Below are 25,409 nucleotides of genomic sequence, written 5' to 3' on the forward strand. Positions count from 1 at the left end.
GGGGTGTACACTGGCGACTGATAGTTCCAAAATAGACGGTTTGCAGACCTGAAAGTAGCCTGATGCTGCGAGCCACATGCTGTCCGTGAAAATCACTCGATTCGCGGTCTTCGAACCACAGACCAGTCGGAACACCGGTGGAAACGTCTCGTAAGCTTCTTAAACCTGGTGCCCACATGTTATAGCGCCAGCCCATGCGGATAACTCGCGCCAACCAATCCATGACATCCCTAGAAACATCTTAGTATCCGAGGCAAACTGAGTCCAGGACCTTTACTTACAACTTCCGCGCATTCTAGTCGGTCAATTTGCAGCTGGCATGTCTCAGGACGTTCAGTCTGGGACATATGCAGATCAACAACGCTTTGAGGAGGCTATCGTTGCCAGCATGAAGTAGATCCTGCGCCCAGTCGATCCCTCGTAGTATCGAGTCGTCGTCGCTGTTGCCGTTGGTGGAGAACCATTCGAGCCGTGCCATGAGCAGAATATAGTGGTGCCAATGCTGGCTAATGGAACCTGCGAAATGTTCTTTGAACCTGTTCACGCGCAACATCGCGTAGGTCATGGCGTCTTCATCAAACTCGGCACCGATGTGCTCATGACCCGGCCCCCAGATCTCCTTCCAAGAAGGCCTGTCGAATACCTGTCTCCATCTGAAGTTATACGAGACATCGCTACCTTCAAAGGTTCGTGAAGCGACTGTGGGAGGTGGCTCAGCTCTGAAGTCTCCCCAATTTTCCCAGTTGTAGCGTGTGCCGTGAATCCCGATTTTGCGGATGTTGTATCGGAAGTATGGATCGGAGATCGCCTTGTTGAGAACGTCTGGGATATTCAAGTGATGCCAGTCAGTGACGACACCATAGTCCCGGGCTGCAGTCTTATGGCGCGCGAGGGTCAACTTTCCTCCGTCTGCGAGACGACGGCATGTGAGAGCTAAGTTGAGGTGGTCTGAGAGATGACAGGCCTTGAAGATCTCGCCGATGATCTCAGTTGGAAGCTTGAGAAGGAACGAAGTCCTATCGGGACTGGGAGTCGAAGCGACATATTCAAGGACCGGTGGTGATTCATTGTGGACTGAATGGGCGATCTAACGTAAGACCTCGCCAAGGTCGTCTAGGAGCTGGGGGAGAGTCGGAGGACTCATGATTCGATTGAATGCTGATGAAAATAGTGAAATGTGAATGAAAGGAGTGAACGGCTACTTTGTTGTCAGTTCCAGCGGGTAGCAAAACGGAATCAACTATGGAAGCGGCCAGAACCAATCAGGGGCGCCACTGACCACTCCCAGCAAGCCGATGTGAACTCCAGGACAAAATAATCTGCCAGGCTGCAAGAATCTTCGCACAGGAAATCACTTAAGGCTGTGGTGACGTGGGAAGTCCTAAGGGTCACCTGCCAGCCGCTTTGTTAGCAGGATATTTGCCCCCACCCCGAACAGTCCTCACCTTTGTCACTGTTCGAGATACCTGAGATAGTGGATTCTCAAGAGTGAATCCGAAGAAACAACACATACCTCTTTTGAAAAACACCACCAGCAGAAGAAAGCTTCGTGAGTCTGATGTGCTGGGTGTACTACCCATCGCCTCGCAGGTATTTCATCTAGCCTCAGCGGCCGAGGAGCACGACGTCAGTCGTCCAGTATTTTCTTCCTCATCCATCATGCTTTTGGTGTCTAATGCTAATACGTTCATAGCGTATATCCTCAACATGGCTGAAGTCGTCGGCTTGATAGCCGCCAGCGGTCAGTTCATCGAAGAAAGCATCAAGATCGTCAAGATAGCGAAGGCAGCCCGAGACAAATACCGAGATGCCCAAACAGAGATCGAAAACTGGCAGCGGCAGGTATAAAGCTTGCAGAAGCTGGTCGAAAGCATCCCTCCTAGTCTTCGAGATGTAAAGGAGATCGTTTCCACTCTCGATCGATGCGAGGCTATCATCAGCTCCTTGCTCCATACCTTTAATGCTATCCAGTTCAGCGAATCAGACTCCCGCCGCCACAAGACCTGGAGAGCCGCCGTTTCCTTGCTGAAGGAAGGAGAAATTAGATCCTCGTTCAGCGAGCTCGAACAGCTGAAGTCTTCTTTAAATCTCCATATAGCCATCAAGGGCCTGTGAGTCATATCCACCATTTCCCCAAGGAGAGGCAGTCTTAGGAAAAACATCTTCCAAGACTTAGGACGCCAATCTAATTCTCCTAATACCCACCCTATTAGTCACTATTCCTGAATACAAGCTGACAAGAGTGAAGGAATGAAAGCCAAAAGATCTCTCATACAGCGACATCGCTAGACGACCTTATGTCTTTATTGAAATCTGGATCCGGTTCCGATGAAGAAAGTTGCCTCCGAGCCCTGTTTATCACAGATTCTCGAAGTGACCGCGATGGTCTCATCACCATTAAAGGGCACAGGACCCCCGGCACCTTCGAGTGGATTCCACAAACCAAACAGTTTCTCGACTGGAATACATCTGAGAAGGGCCTTCTTTGGATATCAGGCGCTCCCGGGAAAGGGAAAACCGTCATCTCCATCTTCCTTTCCGAGCTCTTGGAGGCGACGAAGCGCACCGTCATTTATTTCTTCTGCGATAACAAAACGGCTTCTCGGAATAGCGCGGTCAACATCATCCGTGGTTTGATGAGTCAACTGATTCAACTTCGCCGCGAGCTACTGTCTTGCCTCCTGCCCACATGGAAGACACAGCAAGATGGTCTTTTCCAGTCCTTTGAGACCCTATGGAGGATCTTCCATCATATGCTAGACGCTCTGAAAGGCGAGGAGGTTTGCTGCGTATTGGATGCTCTAGATGAGTGCGATGAAAAGTCACTTACATCACTTCTACGCAAAGTCACAGACTCGTACAACAGCCCTACTGGAATGCCCCTGAAGCTCATTATCGCGAGCCGCGAGGAACCGAAAGGACTACCACAAGCCCTTGCGAGATATCCACGAATCACCCTTGGGCATATCGACGAAGACATCCGACTCTACATCTCGCAGAAGGTTTCATATCTTGCTAAGATCAAGATGATTCATGGTTCTCCTCTTCACGACCACATCGAAAAGGCATTTCGAGAAGGCGCCGAAGGCACCTTTCTATGGGTCAGCTATATGGCTCACGATCTGGAGACGATGTCACTGCGCCAAATCGAGCTTGCTCTTACAAAACTCCCACGAGGCCTCCAAGAGATTTACGAGAGAATCATGTCGCATATCAATGTCGAAAATCGCGACAAGATTGCTGACATGCTGATGTGGATACTGTTTGCTCAGCGTCCACTGGAGATATCCGATATTTGCGAAGCCATTCAAATTGAAGCAAGTCAGACTCTGACAAAACAGGAGGTCTGCCTCGACTACGTCAGATCATGCGGACACTTACTCCAAGTTGTGGTATTTGATCCAGACTCTGACACCTTTGTTCCTTACTTGCATTCCGATAAAACTACAGATACCATGTCGGAGTTACACTTACGCACCACTTTCGTCCACCAAAGCGCCAAAGACTTCCTGCTCGGGACAGATGAGGAACGAATATCACTACCGATCACTACGCGCATCAGTCAAGCGCATATGAGGATTTTAGATCGCACCATCGCAGTTTTAGAGTCTCATTCTCGCGATGTAAAACCTTCTGCTCACGAGTGGTGCAATCGTTTTCCTCTGTTTGCATACGCTGTGGATTCCTTGATATATCACATCAGCCAGGTAGGAAATGACATCAAACTGCTGGTGGCGAAACATGAGACTTTCTTTGATAACGTATCGAAGACCCGTGATGGCTGGGCTGCTCACAAAGGAGTACCGATTTCTGATTCATTACCGCTTTTGCACTTCGCTTGTCGGTACAGGCTATACTCGTTGGCGAAAGTATGTCTTCGAAGGAAAGACGTATCATCACTGCTAGGGCATCAACGAAAGATCAACCAACAAGGGGGCATAGGCCGAAAAACACCGCTACACATCGCTGTGGAGCAAGGCTCAACCGATATCATTCAGCTCTTGCTGAGCTGTGGAGCTGATGTTGCTAGCGAGGATCATATGCGAGAAACGCCACTGCATTATGCCCTTAGATATCCTTCCACTGCCGAGATATATCGACTACTAGCAGATTGGAACACAAGCAGAAAGGTATACCGAAAAGACGCTAAACATTACATCAAGAATAACGACATTCCCTATTCTAGATCGCTGCTCCACCTCGCTGCTCAACAGGGGTGGGAGGATATATGCCAGGAGCTCATTCAACAGAAGAACTACAGCGTCGAGTTAAGAGATTGTTATGGTGATAAGTTAATTCACATAGCACTGAAATGTGGCCTATTTGACCTTGCTAAGCGATCTGTAACAGAGTGGGGTGCTCGACTGACACCTCAAATCCAGCTACTCGAAGCACTATTGGAAACCATTGGGGATGTGGCAGACAATGCAGGAATGTGGGGAGAGGCTATGGAGATATACATCAACCACTGGGGTTGCGACATCAACACAACTGACGTAGGAGGATGTACGATCTTTCATGCCAAGCTGTTCGATTTCGTTGCTTTGCAGGCAGTACTCAATACCGGCTTATCAATCAAGTCAATCAACTTTGACCAACTCAACACCCGGAATCAGACCTTCCTCCACTCTGGTTGGTATTGGGTTCAGGATTCCCGTCTTCTGAAGACCTTTCTATTGCAGTCGCAATTCGACGTCAACACACGAGATTACAAAGGGTGCACCCCGCTACATTGCGCGATCATGTATCGCGGCGAAAAGCTACTACAGTTCACTGATGATGATTGGCGGGATGTGCAGTTACTCCTTGATTTCGGGGCTGACCGTTCCTTGAGAGATGATAAGGGACGAACGGCCGCAGATGTTCTCATCGAATTATGGGATCCCAAGCCACGCCGTGGTGATCCTGCACTTGACCTTCTTATGAATTATTCAACAGTTGCGATCAACGTACGAGAGGTCGAATTGGTATTGGATGGAAGCGATTGGCCTTCAGCGGGTAAATGGACGGCGGTATCGACTGGTAATGTTCTCTCAGGCTCAAGAGGACAAGGTAAAAAAGTCAAAGTCTCTGCTTAGTGTCCTAAGTTTAGGATAAGTCTTAGCTTAATAGATCACAGGAGCCTCAGCCCTTGTCTAAAGCGAAATAAAGAAACCAACTTATTTCTTTTCCTTTGGTCGGCGGCCAATTCTTGTAACGTCTCAAGGCCAAAGGATTGGCCAAGAGTGTGAGATCATCTTTTAACAAAACGCAACAACCCGATCCTACCAAGTACTTGGCAACTTATGGGATCAGAGTCTAGATAAGCCAAAAGTGAGGTTTTATCGTAGGCCAAGATCAAAAGCATTACGCGGCTGCCGAGACCCTTCTTGGCAATGCCAAGGGGTGACGTTGATTGAAGCTTGGCGCTACTGAACGTTGCGACAAGGTTTGCGGCTAAAGACAGCCACAAGTCTTCAGCGATAGCAACCATGACATGTGCCAACGCTCTGCGCCTCATGATTCTGGTTTGGAGGCGTCTGGAAAGTACCGTCGGGTGGCGTCATGACGGTAGTTGAGAGTTTCTGAAGCAGGTTTCTGAGAATGATTTGATGGATGATGTTGGGAGTAATTGCTATGTCATAGGATTTTGCGAAACTACAAATAGTGCATGCTGTTTCCTCTTCTCGAGTTAATATTCCATCATCTCACAATCAATCAATCAATCAATCAATCAACTTCAATTGTCTTGAACAATTCACTATCCACAACTCTCACGATACCCACTTTTAAACATCACACAAACACCAAGACATCACACTCAATTAAAGTCACTCCACCAAGCACTTACAACCAAGTGCAAACCACAAACATAAACACATACACACTCTACCAAACAAAACACCACACTATTACAAAATGTGCTTCGGAGGCGGCGGCAGCAGTCGACGTGGCTACGGTGGCAGCAGCGGAGGCATGATGGGCCCTCGTCCAGTTAAGGAAGTCCACCACCATCATCACGGAGGAGGCATGGGAGGAGGTCGCATGGGAGGCGGCATGATGGGTGGAAGCCGAATGGGAGGTGGAGGACGTTGCAATGGCGGCGGTCGAATGGGAGGTGGTATGGGAGGTGGAAGAATGGGTGGTGGATTGGGAGGTATGCTGGGAGGTGGTCGACGACGATGTTAATGAAGTGGATAAAGGAGCATAGACGTATTTTAGAGTCGTCTTTTGTATGATAGCGAAGCGTTAATTGAAAACAAACAGTTTCTTAAATCATCAGTCTTGAGAGGTATTGTTACAAACTTATGAATGGGTAACCTGGCTGCATGGATAAAAATGCCCCACTTGCACAGCTATTCTTCAGCTACAATTGGCCAAGATCATAGGCGGTTCCTCGATATATCCGTCTTATAGCCTGTGCAGCCGGTGGGTAAGCATCTTCAACCCAATGTCGTACCTGGCTCTGGCCCAAATTTATGGATTTCCCATGTAATCAAGGTGCAATATTCCATTGACTTCACTTAGAAGCAATCAAAACGCCTTCGTACTGTCTCCCTATGCTAGTTAAGGGGATGTATGTAATTTAAAGACGCTAAGTTCTTCTATTTTTATTTTTTATATTTTCTATGATCAGATGTTTTGTCATTCGTTCGTTTTCCTTTCCCTTACCGGGTAGCTTATCACGATTCACGTGATCTTGTGCAGTTCACCTAACATCTTTGCGTTCTGATTGGATAGACCCAGAATCTGCCCAGGGGAGCGCCGTGGCGTTCTACGCAGTTGGGGGCTAATCAGGCTACCAATCGACACACGACTTTCAACCCCCATGCGCAGTAGCAGACCATACAGATTCAGGCACGTTGTTAGAGGAGTTGGAAGGTGGTGGCTGACGACCTCACAGCCCGCTATGTTGGTTCCTACTCCGATCGCTTTGGTGGTAAACCGTTTCTTCCGTATACCATTCTACCCGCTTCCTCGAATTTTGTTTTCCTCTTCACTCGCCTTGTCAATCTAATCTGGAAAATTCACTCCGTGTCTTCTGTTGTCTTATTTTGCGGCCATGGCAGAAATATTGGGACTCGCCTCCAGCATCATTACCGTAGTCGGCGTCGCTGGCAAACTCGGTTCAAGCACCATCCGACTAAAGCGTCTCTGGGATGAAGTTCAAGATGTCCCCGCTAGCGTCCAGCGATGTATCGAGCACCTTGAGCTTCTCGCTCCAGCATTAGAAGAGATGGACCATGAGTTTCAGAGAATAAGCACCGTGGTACAGAATGACTCCGCCGCGAAACGAAGTCTCGAGTATTCGCGCAAAGCTGTCGCGGCACTCGAGTCCCTGGTGAGAAGTTTAGAAAATCAATTGACTACAGCCAAGAAAGGTCGCCGGCTCGTGGCTCAGTTGAAAGTTAGGATGAAGAAAGAAGTGATTGAGGAACATCAGCAGCAACTTCAATCTGTGCTTCAGTTGGTCACCCTGTCCCAGCAGACGTATCTGATGTGAGTTTGACATTCTTGCAATCAAGAGAGGTACTAATGTGTGTGGGACAGTGCGTTGTCGCGAGCCCAACCCGAGATCATCGTATCAGAGATAAAGAATTGGCAAAACTCAAACCGCATCCAGCAACTTTCTGGAAGTACCGAAAACGAAGGTGTAACTTCCGATTACAAACTGACTACAGCCCGCTTAGGGCGGGAAATACGGAACGTTTCCGGCAGTGGAAATTGGTGGGGTTGCAAACGCTCGATTCCATGGCGCAATGTAGGCCTATTGGGAAGTATCTCGTATCTTTCACAAGAATCAGATGAGGATGCAGACAATGTAAAGAGTTCGTCCGAACTTTGAAATTTGTGGTGATGAGTGCTGACCCGGTGTAATGAAGCGTTTCAAATAAGGATCCAACCGCCCAATTGGCTGATGTCCCAAGCCTGGGATCTCCAGGTCTGTCGAGCACTAACTGGGTGGGGTATTCAGATGAGGACTTGGAACACACGTCCGTACACCTGTAAAGTCTTTTCATGGATCGAAGAAGGCGAGACAGACAGTGTTATTCAATCCATCATGAGTAAGGAAGCATCTCTGTATGACAGAGATCCCTCAGGCGATTCGATGTTCATGGTAAGATAAAGGATGATTCCGTCAAGTTGCACGCTAATCTTACCTCACCCCCATAACAGCAGGCACTAATATACGGCAATCTCGAGTTACTTCCAAGATTAGTACATTTGGGTATGTCATTGGATGATATCGACATATATTCCGCGTTTCTCTACATGGCAGGCTCCAGTATAAGCAGAAGCATTGATCCAGATTCACAGACCCTTGCTTCGATATGGACAGAGAATAAGGAAACAATACTGAAAGAGGTGTTCGACGGGCAACCTCATATCAACAGATTCGCTACAGCCACAAGGCTTTGGGATTCAATACTGCATCTTACGACCGCGGAATCGGTTATGCTTAAGCAGGTCATAGATTGGGAAGCCGCCGATCCAGTGGTAGCGCTTGAAGCCATGTCCCAAAGGGTGGTCAGTGTTGTCGACATGAGGACTTCTACAATACAAGGCTGTCGACTGAAAGACTTCGCCATCCAGTACCTCCATGAGTACCTTAATTGCTCGCCCTGGATGGACGAGTGGCGCCTTACCGCCCAAAGGCTTTTCCGTGACGCTATTTGGGAAGATCTAGCCGCCTTGCATATCGATCAGATTGTAAAGGATATATGGCAATGGCAGTTCCCACTGGGGGCGTTCGAGAAATGGCTTAATAGAGTCCTCGGGATATTCAAGGAAGACCTAACCCAGGCAGGGTTTCAATTGACAATGGCCCCGAGGTTCTATGGTGTCCCTAGCCGCAAACAAAGCTTGTCTGGTCTTGGGACAATGTGGATTTCGACAAGTGACTGCGCTGCACTGTGGGATCCATATGTTGAGGAACTCGCTGGCGAATTTTGGCACAAGATTGAGACCACTCCCCTGTCTGTACCGGGATCTTGGGTTTTCGATGACGAGGATGATCATGACATATCTGATTGTCTTTTTTGGCCTGCAAACGGGGATTACCGTTGTACCGACAGGCGTCAGCAGTTCTACCGAGGGAACGAATGTATAGACAACAAACGTATGAGAGTAGGAGGCATGATGACCTGCAGGGAGATGGACCCCCTTTACTTTAGCAACGGTACAGAATATTGACGGTAGCTAATCTAAAACAATGTTCTACGCATCAAGAGATCGAAATAATGGCTGCTCTCCACGCTGAGCTGACTAAGGACCATATCAATCTCAGATCGGAGTGATGTTATTCCTAGCGCATGTATAGTCTGCGCGACCTTTCCTCTTTCTGGTGACAAAATCGATAGTTTCCATTGTCCTAACTCAAAACAGCTACATGATGCGCATCTTCGTATGGTAATTTCCCCTGATTCCCATATTTAAATCAAATCCCCATCATCGACATTTCCGCTTTCTCTGTTGAATAATTCTTGGCACTTCTCCGGTTCTTGATCACAATGTCGCTTAAAACCCTCGCTTGGTGTTGCTTGGCTTTGGCCACAGCGGGCGTTTTTGGTGGGACATGCAAGCCCAGATCCACCGACCTCATGACAACATCTACCCTCTCGGTGACATTATCTTCCGAAATTGCCCAATCAACCGACTCAACAACCACGATCTCCTCCGTCGTCGAAAGTACTGTTTCATCTGAAGTGCCAGCCACAACGACCTCTTCCGTACCCTGTCCCAGCTGGACTCCCATCACGCCATATCCCGCCAACAAAGTCTGCGGAAAAGAGGTTTACCGTGGTAACCTCGACTCGTCACCTGTTTATATCGGGAGCCAGCTCAAGGAAAACATCAATGCTTGCGCCAAAGTGTGCGGCGATACAAAAGACTGTGTGTCCTTCTATGCACAGGACTATGTGCCCGGTCCTGGCGCGCCGACGTACAAGATCTGTTTTCTGTTCAAGGGATACGAGGAGGATATTGAGTTTGCGCCGGGTGGTGACAAGCCTTCTTATTGGGAGCAGAGTTGTTTTGAGTGTGTGAGGGAGACGGTAGATCCTAGTGAGACTTGAGGTAGATTCTCGAAAGAATAGGCGGAACCAGGCATAGATATGAGTTTGAAGAGTCAGTTATCTGCTTAATGTCTTTGTTAAAAATTCCAATAAATCTTCCAACTCTTCAGGCGCCTTGATCCAATGTCCCTCCAACTCAGCGCCAGTATACTCCTTCCACTCTACCGAATATCCGACCTGAGTGAGAACATCTCTTGCTTGCCTCCCAAGCTCGACATCGACGTAAGCATCGTCAGTCCCATGACCAAGAAACACGCGTGTAGAGCGATTGGGCGTCTGGTATTGGCTGGGCGGTGAGCCCAGCATCTCGGCCAAGAACACAACACCTTCGTCCTCACTCATCTCTGCACCATGGCTCATAGAGTCCCGTAGACTGGAAAAGAGAGGAAGCCAAGTATTCGTTCCGAAAAAGGCACCAAACGACATCTCGCTTTGACTTAGAAGAGTCCACATGGCTATCGCTCCACCTTGACTAATCCCGCCCAAAACAACCCTCTCACTGGCTCCATCAAGCTTCGCGATCTCATCATTGGTAATAGTCTTGACATATTCACTCGACTCTTTGATACCGGGTATCTGTACTCCCTGTCTCGCCGTAATATCCGTCAAAGAATGGGCCTCGAACCAAGCCGGCATGTCCTCTTGAAATGCCTCGCTCCAGAGTTCACGGGAAGATGGAAAGACCCATTTCCAACTGGGGAGTTTCTGAGCGAGGCTTGATCCATCAGGGAAAAGAGTTTCTTCGAAAAGTTCTTGGGCGAATTCTGGACCGTTGCTTCCTCGTCCGTGTAGAAGGATTGCGGTGTGCGTGTGCTCTGTGACAGGATCGACAATATGTGTGGGCCCGAAATCTGTTGTTTGTTTAGGCTGTGCCATGATGCTGGTGATGATTGTCAAGGTGTTGGAGAGAAGAGAGAACTCGAAGTTGGACGTTGAAGAGTGGGGCTTTATATCTGCTGCCTAAAATATGGTGCTAAGCATCCACATCCACCTCCAAGACAATACGCTCAATGTTATCCAGTTAGCCATGATCTCGTCATGTACATGGTGAACGAGAAGAGAATAGGTATAATCTCATCATCGCCATGACGAATATGTTAATCCTGCGGTGCTGGTATGGAGTTTTCCCTACTTGTGATGCATCATGGCTTCAACAGACAAACAAAACATTTGCTTGCCCTGTCCAAATATCAAGTTTGGACTGCAGCAAAAAATGACTTGCTTCATGTCAAGAACGAGAGGCCCGTTGAATGGTTTTGTATCGCGGAGTGTCGGAGGAAACGCTCCTTTTCCTTCTTGACCCACTCATGAAGACGCCTCAACACTTCGATGAAAACCGGTGCACCGTTCCCCACCGGCGTTAACGGGCTTAAGATCTTCCGTGGCTATCTCTACTTCACCAGCACAGCTCACCAGACGCTGAACCACGTTAAGATGGACAATCTTGGAAACAGGAATGGGAATTATCAGGTTATTTGTAAGTTTCAGGCTGGTTTTTGCCGGATGACTTCGTGCTCGACAGCTATGGGAATGCATACGTTGCTTGTTGGATGGATAAGGTGGTCAAAGTCACCACTACTGGAAAGATGACAGTCTTGTCTGAGGGATTACTGGCTGGACCTACGGCTCTTGTTCTTAGTCATGATGAGAAGAACCTGTATGCTGTTTCAGCTGGATTAGGTGAAAAAGCTTCTGGTGGACAAGTAGTCATATTCCGACTATAAAACTCATAAACTTCATTATTCCTCATACCTTGTATCTAAGCAGCGACCTTGCTCAAAAACAAACTTTGAACATTACACATGCCCTTCAATCCATTAATACCCCACTCAGCACCAATACCTGATTCTTTGTGTCCACCAAACGGTGCCATAGGCGTGATCTCAAAGTGACTGTTGACCCAGACGGTTCCAGCATCAAGACGCTTGGCGACTCGCTCCGCAGCATCGAGGTCAGCTGACCAGACTGAAGCACCGAGACCGAGACGGGTATCGTTGGCGCGCTCGATGACTTCTTCTTCGTCTTTCCATGACAGCATAGGAAGAATGGGGCCTGTATGCATTAGTCTATTACAGTATCAGTGCTGTTAGAGGTGTGGCTTACCGAAAGGCTCCTCGACAACAATTCTCGAGTCCTCAGGAGGATTATCAATAACCGTAGGAGTAATATAATATCCGTTCTTCGGCGCAGTCTCAAACTTTCCACCAGTAGCAACCTTCCAACCTTGCTTCTCGATGTCTTCGAAGAAAGTCTTGACTCTGTTGTACTGCATCTCGTTTTGCACAGGGCCGTGGCTGGTTTCTTCGGAGGAGCCGTCGCCGAGTTTGTAGTTCTTTACGTGCTTGACTACTGCGTCGCGGAATTTCTCGTAGATTGACTCGTGGACGTAGATGCGTTTGACGTTGAGGCAGATTTGGCCTGAGTTCATGAATGCGAGGGTGGAGACCTTCAAGCTGTCAGCATAGCTCATCTTACGGTTTGGTGGGGGCAGAAAGGACATACCTTCTCGGCAACCTTGTCAATGTCAACATCAGGGAAGACAACAGCAGCATCATTACCACCACTACCAAGTATTAGCCATCATCATCTCATCGGACTACAAAATTGCACTTACAGCTCAAGGGTCACACGCTTAAGTGTCTTTGCAGCACTCTGCATAACCAACTTTCCAGTTTGTGTTGACCCAGTGAAGCTAATCTTATCAATACCGGGGTGGCTCGTCAGCCAGGGTCCAAGGTTATCGTCTCCACTGAGCGATTGAACAACACCAGGAGGGAAGAACTTCTGTGCTAACTCGACGAGCTTGAGACCACAGTAAGGTGTGAAGGGTCTGCCAAACATTAGCTTCAGTACGAAGGTAGGGTGAGAGTGGCAGAAAAGGCTTAGATAACGAAAATAAAGTAGCCTAAGTCCTGGTCTAAGATGGCATAAAGTCTTTCGTCTTTTATGCTCTCGGAGGCCAATCTTTCTAAACCCTGACACCAGGGACGGGATGGTAACTTACGAAGGCTTGACAATGATGACATTTCCAGTAACCAGCGCCGGCGCAATCTTGGCAGCAGCAAGCATAAGAGGAAAGTTCCAAGGAACAATAGCAGCGACAACACCAAGAGGAGTATACCGAGTGATAATCTTCCGATTCTCACTATCCTCGACGACCTCTTCGGCAAGGTCAAAGCTGGCTTGGCCTCGGATCCAAGCGATGGCGGCGTCAGCTTCACCTGTAGCTTGAGGAATCTATACCCCGTTAGTACTTCCACTTTGGCATTGAACACTGAAGGGAATAATGAGAGGAAGGTATAGAGTGGTGTCTTACAGGCTTTCCCTGCTCAGAGATAAGTAAATCGGCAAACTCCTTCTTCTGTGCCTCGACAGCATCTGCCCAGGCATACAACTTCTGTCTTCTCTCTTTCCAGGGAACTCTGGACCAGGACTTGAACGCCTTTCTGGCTGCATCAACAGCGTTGTTCAGATCATCTTGAGTAGCGACGGGGACTTCAGGCTTCTTCTCGAGTGTAGCAGGGTTTATACCCTGATGAGTCTTCTGTGTAGGTGCGCTTTTGCCATTGATGATCTGGACGTAATTGTCCTTGAGATTGAGATGGGTTGTTCCATTTGTAGACATGATGAAAGATGTTCGAGTACGAGATATGAGTCAAATGAAAAGGAAGAGGACAGCAGAATATGTTGAATTTATACACGACGGATATCTGTTTCCCTATCCATCTGCCAACATACTCCCCCGCACTTTAGCTCAACATCGGACCCCAGATAGGAACAAGGTGTCACAAGAAACATTCGGGAGCTAATTCTATGGATCCGAAGTGTATCGGGCATGACGCCTCTCCACACGCTAATGTATGTATTGTCCACTTACAGGTCACGATGTGAAACAAACTCTCAACAAAAGCCGAACGCCTCGGACCGAGAGGCGCGGGTAAAAGAAGCCGTCTCTGGGGTAGGAAATAAGTGGATCAATCTCCATGATGTTATTGCGGAAATTGTTGCGGCTCCGATAAATACCCAACGTCGATCAGTGACGTTCTTCCAAGTAATCCAACAATATCATCTTTTTCACATGCACTTGCAACATCCAATGCACTTCGCCCCTTCGTATCCTCCTTCAACGGATCCAATCCCTTGTCCATCATCATCAAAAACAAGGCCTTGTCGTGTCCATCCAACAAGTACCTCGATACTGGTCTGGCCGCAATTTTATGCAACATCGTCTCTCCGGCATTGTTCACTGCAAAAACATCAACGCCGGTATTTTCCGGGAAGAATGAATTGTAATGTTCCACATGACAATGCACTTTTTCTTGCTCTCTGTGCGGGTCCAACATGGACAAATATGCATGCAGCGGGGTTTCTCCAGCTGAGTCAACCGCATTGATTGAGCCACCCAAAGAAAGGTACCTCTGCCATAGAGAAACACATCCTTCGAAGAAGTTATCTGCCAGCTCGTGCGTGTGGCGTCCAAAAGGCGACGTTGCTCTGTCCTGGAGGAGACACTGCGAGGCAATGTAGTGTAATGCCGTACGACCTTGCGGATCAGGCTCTAACAAGTCTGCACCCTTGTCCAACAGAGCTTCGCAAATAGCTGGACGTAGGGTACCAAGAGCGTAATGTAACGGCGAAAAGCCTTGTCCGTCTTTCTGTAATAACGTAGGCGCTACCTCCTTTCGATCGATAAATTCCAGAAGAACAACGTCCGGGAATCCAGGATTGCTCAACAAATGATGCAACGCAGTCTTTCCAGATGGATCAGCTAGAGTGGCATCGACTCCAAGACTCAAAATCTCCAAGGGTGGCCCTGTCTTGTATATCTTTGGAGCCTGTCTAGATTTTCGCGGATGATCTCCTAGGCATCTCTGCCAGTCGCAAGCTGCCATGAGAACAGTTCGGCCTTGCTGATCACGACGATCGAAATTTATTCTTGACGCACAAGGTTCCTCTACTAAGACCTCAAGTACCTCATGTTCCGGAAATTCGAAGAGAAAGTGTATCAACGTCTCATCCTCATTCAAAGGAAGATAGATGTCAGCACCGGACTTGATGAGACACGCCAGTAGCGGGAGTGTGTCTGGCAGCCAGTTGAGCCAACCTTTGGGACCCGGCTCGGCAAATGCGGTGCAGAACAGAGGATACACCTTGTGACGTTTTGTCGGATCCATGGCGACCTCTACACTTTGACGTTTCTCGTCGACAACATCTGGACTCAAGCCGTGTTGCAGGAGTATCTCGAGCGTTTCGAGATTTTGGTCGCGAATGCAAAAGAACAGCGGGCTCTTGGCGCCGATACTGACATCTGCGCCGCGATTCAGGAGCTCCAGTGTGATACGCGGAGACGAGGACGCCTTGTGAAGAGCAGATAGCCCTTCACTGTCGAGAGCATTAATGTCAGCACCGCGATCCAGAAGGATTCTGACAGCATCCAATGACCATAGTCCGTCTGATTCAGTACTCGGCTGCAACCCCACAGACGCAATATGAAGAGGGGTTTCTCCCTTCCGATTGACAGCGTTGATATCGGCGCCGTGGTCGAGAAGATATTTCAAAGCCTCTAACTGCCAGAAGTGGCCTGCTGACGCTAGGACATGTAGAGCTATTCCTCCCCCAGCCGTTTCAAAATTCAAATAGCCATCATCCACAGCGCGACATACAAAATGAACATTGACGTCCACCTTTAATTTCTCTACTAGCGTTCTCAGAGTCAGAAGGTTCGATTCTTTATGGGAACAAGCCATTCCGAGAGCATTCTTCACGGTTTTGCTGGCAAAGTTATGTTCCGATCTGGCCGCCTCGAACCTGGCTCTTACACCTTCAGCGCTGCTGTAATAACTCACAAGACTTGGAATCCTCTCGATAACAGCCAGGTGGTCAATGTTCTGTAAACGACTCGATTGCATCAACCGCGAAAGTAGCGTGTAGACTGGCTCTGATACTGGATCAGCTCGGAAGGCCTCGTTAATCAGTGTAGATGTCTCATCGATCGAAAGTAATCCCAGTGCAGTGCGAGGATTTTCTAAAAGCACCCGGAAGGCGGCACCATCCTGTCGTAGAGACTCTAAGCGAGGGCTCGGCAACATCAACGCCATCTGCACTTTGATTCTCTGGCGCGCCTTTTCAATGGCCTCGGGAGCTAAATCACTGGTGTCCAAATACTCAGTAGCCTTTTGGAGGAGCGATTTCGATCGGTAAAATACCTCGACAAAGCCGGTATAACCTGTAGATAGGGCGATGTCGAGAGCTGTTAACCCTTCATTATTACGTTGCCCAACATTAACGCCAGCGTTGATGATAGTCTCAATAATTCTTGCAAGAGTAGGTGAGAATTGTCTGCGAAGGGCCACCTGAGGAGGCTTTTTGGAGCCACACCAGAGCCAGGGTTTATCAACTTGGCTTGAGGGATCACCTGGTCGGAGTTCATTTTGGGATCGAGCTCGCAGCCAATGCGATCGTCTGCCCTTGATGTTCCGCATACACTGCTCAGATGCAACATCTGCACAAGCGTGAAGGACTGTTGAGCGATCAATAGCCTCAAAATGAGGCGAAGCGCCACTTTCTAATAGGCAATCCACGATTTCCACCTCCCCAGAGCTGCAGGCGTAGAAAAGCGGTGTTCTACCATCGTTGTCCTGCTGGTCGATGTCAATACCTTGTTTGAGGAGCTGAGCAACGATATTCGATTTGCGCGCGTGACAGGCCATATGCAAAGCGTTCTGCGAGTCTGAAGTGCGAAAATTCACATCGACGTCTTGGCCTATCAGCTGGGCCACTTCAGTTTCCGATCTGGTGGCTGCTATGTGTAGAGGGGTAAAGCCATCGTTGTCTAGGATCTTCAAGTCGACAGCGGAGCGACTGCTAAGCATCTTGATAAAGTGATAGCGCTCCTGTGTGTCTCCAATGGTCCGTCGTGGCTCTTGGTCTTGATACAAGTGTAACGGAGTAGACCCTTGATTGTTGACGGCATTCACCGGAACTCCCAAATTGACAAGCCAGTGCACAAACTCCGCACGGTCCTTTGTTCCGGCATACCATCTTGCAATAAGGTGAAGGATGTTGTCGCCGTTATTATTCGTCTCGAAAGGACTGACCCCATCCACAACAAGTTGCTTCAAGTCTTCCCACCGCTTTCTCGACAAAAGACAGTAATGGAGCAAAGCATTGTTCCCATCGTTATCCTTCGCGTCAACTCTGGCTCCGCGATCCCGTAAGATCTCTAATCTCTCCCAGGAGCACTTTTCACAACACCGTAGATACAATGTCCTTCCACATATATCCTTTGTCTCAATATCAAACCCCTCATCCAAGAACATCTCGAGACATTGTTTGAACTTGTCGGTCCATCTCGGCCTAACACTGGATAACGAGAACCAGCTTTCCTTCTTCATTTCCATATCATGACATTGAGAGAAGAGAAGCTTGAAGATGCTGGGTCCAAGACTCAGTGCATGAGACAGTGGGGTATTGCCCTCGTAGTCCTTGCAAGACAGATCTGCGCCTTTTTCGAGTAAATATTCAACAATAGTTCGAGTCCTCTCTTCTGATTCGATTCGATAATTAGGTCGTCTCCAATTCAGGGTCGAGAGAAGTACCGTTTCGCCCTCGCCATTCCTGTCATTCAGGTCGCAGCCCTTCTCCACCAAAATCTTGATGACTTCCAAATCTCGGGTGTTGCGAGCAACGCGGTGCAAAACGCTACTCGCGCATCCTTGCCCATTTACATCCAGATCTTTACTCAGGGTATTATCAGTGACTTTGACGTCAGCCCCTACCTCAATCAGAGGCTTGACAGCAGCGCAGCATTTCCCAGAATTGTTCCAAAGGCTTCGACGAAAGCCTGCCAATTCCAGCAAAGCAGTGTTGCCTTGACTGTTAGGCTGGTCGATGTCGGCTCCGGCTTTCAGGAGCAATTTCAAGATGCCTTGGCACTCAGAATCATTGGACTCTTCCCACTGATGCGCCAGTTCGTGAATCGGTGCTTTTGCAACTAGATCGAGTGGCCTGTCGCTGTACTCTTCCGAAGACCACTTTGACAGCTTTCGGGTATCTGCGCCTCGATTGATAAGTGCTTCGACACACTTGAGGCTTGTTGACCTGCACGCCAAATACAACGCTGTTGTTTCTTGATACATGGCGTCGGGTGAGACTGGTGAGTTATTCAGCAGCGCTGAAACAGCATCTGAGCGGCCATTTTCGCACAGTAGACACAACATCTTTTCCAGTTTGGGCTGGTCACAAAACGGTGCCAAAGCTAGGACAGTGTCGACGTGTCCTGTTCGACCGGCGTACTTCAGAGCACAATCCCCTTTGGTCCTTTTGTAGCCACATCGATTGAATCCCAGGTGCTCTTCCTTTGTCTTAGCTGTAGCCGGGTCCACACCTGCTTCAAGCAGTAGCCTCACTGCTCCTGGTCGGCACCTGAGAGTCGCAAGGTGGAGTGGTTTGACTCCTCTTCCATCTTCAGCATCGGGGTCAGCGCCATGTTGGAGAAGAATGGCTACGACTTTGACATGACCATTCGCAGAGGCCCAATGGAGAGGAGTGCGGTCTTGAGCGTCAATTGCAGACACGAATGCCTTCTGCTGTATCAGTTTTGCGGCAAACTCGGACAGCCCTGCAAATGCTGCGAGATGAAGGGACGTTGGAATCCCAACGGTGGAGCCTTTCTCCTTGGACGTGGCGCCCCATTGGAACACAAGCCATCGTAGAAAAGAAATGCTTTGAGGGTTAAGAAAGCTGGTTACGGCCTCAAAGAAGTCGTCATCCGCCACATCATAGAAGCTTGAGTGGTACGACCAGTTTTCCACTGCGTAACCAAGGAATGCATGTTGTAGTCGAGCATTCCTGTAGTCGGACGGGTCTTCCTGGACCTCTTGAGTTCTGTCAAACGGATCAACAGTGTGCTTGGGTGGTTTGAATGTGATGTTCGGATCCAAGGCAACAGCGCCGGACCTTTCGGTTTCCAACAGCATCGTTCCAGACTGCAGGTATCGAAGACAGTTCATGGCCATCTTTCGATGCGCCTGGAGCGAGTCGATGATGGGAAAGCCAAGTTCGCCCACCTCGGGGACGCTCCGAGTATCGCCGCGTAGGAACTCTGTGAAAGAGTGATGAATGACCTGCAAAGTCTCGTCTTCGAGAATCTCGATCAAAGACCCGCAGCTAGTTGCAATCAATGGTTTGAAGACTTTTGGTTTTGCGAGATCGGGGTATAAACACTCCAAGAGACTTGCAAGCTCGTTCAATCGCAACGGTCGGGAAGCATGGGTGATAGCTTCTAGCACTAGCAGCTGCACATCTGTGGTGATTCCTGCCTCTCGACGCTGCTTGGCCAGTATGCTCGTATAGGTCTGCTCAAGCCCGACCGGCAGAGATGCCTCGAGGGCTACGAGATCGATGGGCTTTTCGGATTGTAGTGACTCTTCGACTTGATCCATAGTCAGCTTCGCATAAAGGAAAAGACCTTCAGATTTCTTCGCCATCATGTCAATGAGGTCTTGTTTTCGCTGGCGATGATTGTCGGACTGGAGAGAAATATCGAAGCGATGGTTCAGGTAAGCGAGAATGTCGGCGTCAACGAGACGCTGCTGGAGACTGACATGAACGATCGAAGAATCCCGAAGCGTGCTCTGCAGATATTGTTTTGGTCGACTCGTCATGAGCAACTTGAGGGATCTGGGCCGATGGGTAGCGAGACTGTTGAGCTTCTCCAAAAATGGGTTGTTGTCGCTTGACATCTCATCAAGAGCATCTCCAACACAGTATAACTTCGGTACGCACGAGACACCATCGAGAAAAAGCTCGATCAGGTCATTGTCCGATGTCTCTTCCAGACTCGTCCCAAGACGCGGTTGGAGTGCGAACTGCAATTTCGGTGAATGAGGGAGCAGTTGAGCAAGCCAATCTTGGATGAGCGCTCGCGGTGAGAAATTGGCGGCGACAATATTTCGAAAGAAGAAGAAAAGTACTGGACAGTTCTCAGTGACTTTCAGATGCTGGATGAGGCTGGCCGCCATGACAGATTTGCCAGCGCCAGGTACGCCTTTGATCCAGAGGCTACCATGATCGGGAGAGTCATGCCATTTTCGATACTCTTCGGTCTTGCAAATCCAGAGTCCGGTTCCTGGGGCTTGCGAAAGAAGATGGCGACGATACTCGCCAGAGTCAGCCAGGTATTCGGTAGGCTGGAGCCACTCTCTCAATTGAGCGACGAGTTCGGGACTTAGCGCAGTATCTTCATGGTCGACAAAATCGTACTCATCTGCGGTGTTTGCAGATTTGGGCATTTTAGCAAATTAATTCAAAACATGAAAGATGCAAACTTGGTCCAGTTGGACTTTCCTTGTATGTTATTCAATTGATGACTGTCAGACGCGGCAGATCAACTTAGGCAGCAACCGCCCCCACGCCTTCCTTTTATGTATCCTTAGCCAACTCCCATCGGCAAATACAACGCGACAAGTCTTTCCTTCTCGAACGGTGGAGCGATCGAGACTCGCAAGACAATAAATCCTTCAAATTTGTTTTGAGGCAAATGTGTAACCTGAATTGAGTTTTGTTTGGACCAAATCCCCCATTTCTTCATGGGTCGTGGTTAATCACTGGGTCAGCCAAGTGAACAGAGCTGAAATGTGGGAATTGTTCATTGGACTCCTGACAGGTCAGAACGCGTGCTTCTTCATTTCGCGAATATATTGCAGTGTTTCCAATGATCTCTACTCTCGACAGTGTATTAAGCACACTTATTTTCTTCTTCCTTTTCGGCAACATTCTGTCCAACTTAAGAGTAATTCGGGCCCAGTCACCCGATGCCTTGACATCACAGCGGGGCATCACGTGACGGGAGACCTTTGAACGCGTTAGGATGTCATTGGGATCCCCCACTTCAGCTCATCCTAGATTATATTTGACAAGCTCATCCTCAAAATGCTTGATGGGTCACTCTCCAGTGTGTACTCACAGTACAAAGAAGACACCGATTCAGTCGCTGCTTGGCTTGCCTCTACTGCCAGGAAATGCGGTTATCAGCCAGAGCAGCTGTCCAGCGCGGCCAAGGCTGGACCTGGCCGCCTCAAGGGCAAGGCCAGAAAGGATGCAAAGAAATATCAGCAAGCACCCTAGATCGTACCCTCAACCCCAAAACATATTATTGCAATTAAGGACTTTATCCCCTTAGCTAAGCACATCTTTGCCTTTACCAAGCCTATGATTAAGGTTCCTGCTGCATTTGCTACAACCATTAACCGAGTTATCTATCTGAGATCTAAGTTCAGCGAGAAGATAATAAAATGTGGAATTAAAACGGATAAGGACTCCAATAAGAGCTAAAACTACTTCGTAGGAGGTTTAGAAACTATCAGGAGTATTCTTAGGCCTTGCATACCCGTTGAAACTCCTGAATCTGTATCTCTCGAAGACTTGACCAACCGCTTTGTGGGCCTGGGCGTTGAGGAGCCTTCTTAAGAGTTCCTAGACGCTCCTGACCCTGTCCGACCTGAAAAAGCACGAGGCTACGACAACTACGAGGCAGAGCTTCTCAAGTCTTTCGATGATGCTTTCATGGCATGTACGGCCCTTGTCAACGACCTCAACGATATCTGACAAAATATTTTAGCAATGTGGAACGCTTTGTCCGGCCACGACGGTGGCGGTCTAGATCCAGCTGTCGCCGCCGTCACCACCAATACTGCCATCGCCTTGCAAGAAACCTTATAGAGCAGGTTCTCCCCATTCTTGAAGCGCAAGGTAACCCTTGTCACGTTCTGGAAGAATGGGCCTGTTACCAGGCCCAGGATGCTGGGTTTACTGAAGATGAGGTGTCTTCATGGGGAAAACCTGGGACTGGAAATGAGAAGATGTATACCATCGCAGAGCAGTGCTTTCTCAACGCTAATGTACTCCTGCGAAACTTCATAAACAGAATAGGCAACAAAGACCCTACACAAGTAACTCTAGGTGTGTTTGAGGCGTATGACCCAAAGAGCAACCGGTTCGAGAAAGATGGTCATGCCAAGTTTGAAGAGGATGAACAGATTCTAGGCGCATTGTTGACCGAAGCTATGACGCTCATACACGGAGTAAAAGACTATCCAATTGAGGACGAGTTCCTACGCGGTGTTTCCGAGATGGAGCAGACAGGAAAGAGACCCTGATATCTGACCTTCGCTGCTCAAGTTGTTCTGGATATCCACTTCTGCCTCAGAGAGGACGCGGAACTTACATTCAACTATGCAGGCGCCCAAAACGACACCATACGTGCTGACCTCCACCTTCAGATGGGATTCAATGCGAGGGTGAAGCCACCCGGCTGGCCCGCCCAAAACGAACGTGCACTGCGGGCTCTTGAATTGAAAATGGTCTGGGTCATGGAAGATCCCGTCTTTCTTGCTAAGAGGAGGAGGGCCGAAAAGTCCGGGGTGCTAGTGACAGAATCCCAGACACCAAATGTTGGTTTTGTCGCCCATCATCAGTGGTCTTCTTGTGTTCCATTTCCGCGCACAAATGTACGAGTTTAGCATCCTGGTCATGAATTGCTTGGGCTCCGTCGCATACTCTGCACACTTGTACAATGCTCTGGTGAATGAGGAGCATCTTGAAGAAGGCTCTTGGCGGGACCTAGAGTTTGTACAGGATGCCCTCGGCGGCAAATCCAATTTCTTTGTTGGAGATCCACCGACCGACACGGAGGGTTACAATAAGAGATTGCTTTTGCAGATGGGATACTCGGTTTCTGCCATCTCCAGCAAGGGCCTTCTGAAGGGTAACTCCAAGAGTCGGTCTGGGGTACGACTAATCAAAGGCTGATCGCCAGTGACATCTATGTTCATTGATCGATACACGAGAGAATCTGCGCGCGTCAACTTCTCACCTGAGGATATTGACGAGATCATCTCGTAATCAGAACGAACACAGAGAATACGTGAAAAGGTCTAATCAAGTCAACATTTCACGCGAGGATACCGAGGCGGTCGGCAACCGTAATTATCTCGAACCTAGAGAAAGCGGAGACGATTCCCAAAGGATTGCGGTGTATTCGACTGGTGGGAAGAGGAAAAAGCCAACATTCCCAACTCAGCGGAAAAAGGCGACAGAGGGTGGTAAGCTGAGACCCGATGAACTGCTGAAACCACTTTCGAGTGCCTTGACAGGGGAGATAGTGGAGTTTGCATTACCCTTTCTCTACATGCATCGAATGACGTGGGACGTATTGGCCGGAATCAAAGCGGCCTGCGATCCCATTCTCCAAACAGTGGACAGCCCATACCTTGAAAGGGAATACTCAGTTCCATTTGTGGTTGCATATATCTTCGGGGTGCTCTGCAAGAACCCAGAAGGGGCTGGAGAGGAGCTTATGTGTGCAGCAGCGGAAGCTTTCGATAAGATAATTACTGAAAAGGGTGGGGGTGACGCTGTAATGAAGAGATTCTCCCAATCCAATGGGATGATAATCAAGTCCCATGAGGAACTGTATGGGGAGAGTCATAGAAAGTATCATGATCGTAATGATATGAAACCGGTTGGGGATTGTGATTGGGACTGTGGTTGGCGCCATGACTGGGAGAATCGGGATATCAAGGAGAAGGAGGATGATAAAGAGAGTTAGATGTGATGGGTGCAATCTAAAAAAGAAAATATTTCTCCTTATATTACATAGATGTAGAAGCATTGGTCTCTTATTGTCTGTGTTGGATTCTAATAGATGCCCTCTTTCTCCTGCCTGTTGCTCAGGTCAAGTATCTATTGCCGTGAGTGGCTCGTCCGCAGGGTATCAGAAGAATTGACTGTTATAAACATAAGGGATGAAATAGTTTGGTCATCTTTTGCAAATTTAGGAAATCAGTTAGGCTACTTTATTTTAATATCATAAGCCTTAGAGGATATTTCTTGTATCACCCACCTAGCTGGTCTCTCTTGAATATGCACTAGTCAGATCTGGGCCCTGCTGACGCTAAACTCGAATGGAAAGCACTCACTATGAATCATTTCCTATCAACCGCCAATAATACTTCTGACAAGCGAAAAGCAGAATATAAAAAGTGAAATGAGAAAGGAAACAACATCACAATAATTCTAGAATCAATAAAAGTCACCATGGGCTTCCAAAGAACCGAATCCGATTACTTCGACCTGTCAATCCCATTCACACCCCTCCCCAAATACGGGCACCTTTCGCAAAAGTCTCCCGAGTACTCAGCTGCTGAACCTTTTCTTCAAGAGGCACTCTCTGAACTCAATGCACAGCCTGATTTCCCAAGTATGCGAGCAGTTGCAGGCGATCCCGATGCTGTGATGCCACCAAATGGGCCAGACCGATACAAGGATATCGTCATAGAACTTATACAAATTCCTACCCGCGACGGGACTATGATTGAGTTGAAGCTTTATAAGAGTAATAAGGTGAACAATAATGCGGTCCTGATGTATAGGATGCATGGTGGGAAGTGGTGTATTGGAAGACATGAGGTTGATGGAGTTGACAATGTTTATGCCGCGACGAATCCGGATATTGTTGTCGTGAGTGTCGACTATCGGTTGTGTGTTTGCTATTTTATGTTTGAGATTTGATTCTAATGGTTATAGGGCGCCTGAAAATCCGTTTCCAACACAGATCAACGATTGCTACGACGGTCTCATCTGGGTACGTTCCATCGAAATTCAAAGGTCATGTAAGCTAACGATCTCAAGTGCAAAAACAACTCTGAAAGGCTAGGAATCAACCCCGAACGTATCATCATCAGCGGTGGCTCCGCCGGCGGTCAGCTCGCCGCTTCTCTCGCCCTCGAGTGTCTAGAGAACAAGACTACCGGCGTCATCGCACAGGTTCTCCACTTCCTCCCAACATGTCATCCCAAATTCTTCCCAAGAGACAAGTATGAATACGGCAGTTACATCCAGAACCACGACGACGTTGTCCTGGACACAATAGGCATGGAAGATGCTTGGGCCGCGTATACTCCTGACGCTAAACCGGATTATCGACATTCGCCTCTTCTTGCAGAGTCCTTCAGGGGGTTGCCCCCCACTCGTGAGTCGATACTGATGTGAATGAGGGATTTGTTGCTGACAATATCTAGTGATTCAATGCGCTGGCTTTGATCCTCTACGCGATGACGCTTTGGCTTATGCCGAGGCTTTGATAAATGACGGCGTTGACGTTGAAGTTCATTGTTATGCCGGCGTTCCTCATTGGTTTGCTTATAGCATGACAGAGTCGCCGCAAAGCATTCAATTTCTCGAGAGATATAATAATTTCCTGTCGGAGCAGACGAAACGGTAGTTAGGGTTGATGAGACAGGATATATAGATCTGACAGAATCTTTGGCTCATGCTGGAACCGATATATGTACT

General features: G+C 48.4%; 8 protein-coding genes across 8 annotated transcripts; 4 read left to right on the plus strand and 4 right to left on the minus strand.

Annotated features, from left to right (window-relative positions):
* Positions 1–295: 295 nt before the first annotated feature.
* Positions 296–1,068, minus strand: FIESC28_02853 (uncharacterized protein; the record flags this gene model as incomplete). Its single annotated transcript, XM_031157002.1, has 2 exons — positions 296–1,016; positions 1,055–1,068. 2 exons carry the CDS (start codon positions 1,066–1,068, stop codon positions 296–298), a joined length of 735 nt encoding a protein of 244 aa, XP_031018954.1.
* Positions 1,069–1,707: 639 nt separating this feature from the next.
* On the plus strand, positions 1,708–5,078 carry FIESC28_02854 (uncharacterized protein; the record flags this gene model as incomplete). The annotated part of the gene is made up of 3 exons (XM_031157003.1): positions 1,708–1,842; positions 1,972–2,111; positions 2,249–5,078. 3 exons carry the CDS (start codon positions 1,708–1,710, stop codon positions 5,076–5,078), a joined length of 3,105 nt encoding a protein of 1,034 aa, XP_031018955.1.
* Positions 5,079–5,898: 820 nt separating this feature from the next.
* On the plus strand, positions 5,899–10,055 carry FIESC28_02855 (uncharacterized protein; the record flags this gene model as incomplete). Its single annotated transcript, XM_031157004.1, has 5 exons — positions 5,899–6,136; positions 7,086–7,479; positions 7,531–7,633; positions 8,299–9,100; positions 9,538–10,055. The coding sequence occupies 5 exons, from the start codon at positions 5,899–5,901 to the stop codon at positions 10,053–10,055; spliced, it is 2,055 nt and encodes a 684-aa protein (XP_031018956.1).
* A 57-nt stretch (positions 10,056–10,112) lies between these two features.
* FIESC28_02856 (uncharacterized protein) lies at positions 10,113–10,931 on the minus strand (the record flags this gene model as incomplete). The annotated part of the gene is made up of 1 exon (XM_031157005.1): positions 10,113–10,931. The coding sequence occupies one exon, from the start codon at positions 10,929–10,931 to the stop codon at positions 10,113–10,115; it is 819 nt and encodes a 272-aa protein (XP_031018957.1).
* Positions 10,932–11,814: 883 nt separating this feature from the next.
* On the minus strand, positions 11,815–13,680 carry FIESC28_02857 (uncharacterized protein; the record flags this gene model as incomplete). The annotated part of the gene is made up of 6 exons (XM_031157006.1): positions 11,815–12,107; positions 12,159–12,501; positions 12,558–12,618; positions 12,670–12,885; positions 13,060–13,292; positions 13,372–13,680. The coding sequence occupies 6 exons, from the start codon at positions 13,678–13,680 to the stop codon at positions 11,815–11,817; spliced, it is 1,455 nt and encodes a 484-aa protein (XP_031018958.1).
* A 364-nt stretch (positions 13,681–14,044) lies between these two features.
* FIESC28_02858 (uncharacterized protein) lies at positions 14,045–20,347 on the minus strand (the record flags this gene model as incomplete). Its single annotated transcript, XM_031157007.1, has 1 exon — positions 14,045–20,347. The coding sequence occupies one exon, from the start codon at positions 20,345–20,347 to the stop codon at positions 14,045–14,047; it is 6,303 nt and encodes a 2,100-aa protein (XP_031018959.1).
* A 640-nt stretch (positions 20,348–20,987) lies between these two features.
* Positions 20,988–21,182, plus strand: FIESC28_02859 (uncharacterized protein; the record flags this gene model as incomplete). The annotated part of the gene is made up of 1 exon (XM_031157008.1): positions 20,988–21,182. The coding sequence occupies one exon, from the start codon at positions 20,988–20,990 to the stop codon at positions 21,180–21,182; it is 195 nt and encodes a 64-aa protein (XP_031018960.1).
* Positions 21,183–24,152: 2,970 nt separating this feature from the next.
* FIESC28_02860 (uncharacterized protein) lies at positions 24,153–25,338 on the plus strand (the record flags this gene model as incomplete). Its single annotated transcript, XM_031157009.1, has 4 exons — positions 24,153–24,595; positions 24,642–24,699; positions 24,747–25,086; positions 25,136–25,338. 4 exons carry the CDS (start codon positions 24,153–24,155, stop codon positions 25,336–25,338), a joined length of 1,044 nt encoding a protein of 347 aa, XP_031018961.1.
* Between the last annotated feature and the right edge of the window lie 71 nt (positions 25,339–25,409).

The sequence above is a fragment of the Fusarium coffeatum genome, assembly GCF_003316985.1.
Source record: "Fusarium coffeatum strain FIESC_28 chromosome Unknown BRIP53273_contig_61, whole genome shotgun sequence".
NCBI lineage: Eukaryota > Fungi > Ascomycota > Sordariomycetes > Hypocreales > Nectriaceae > Fusarium > Fusarium coffeatum.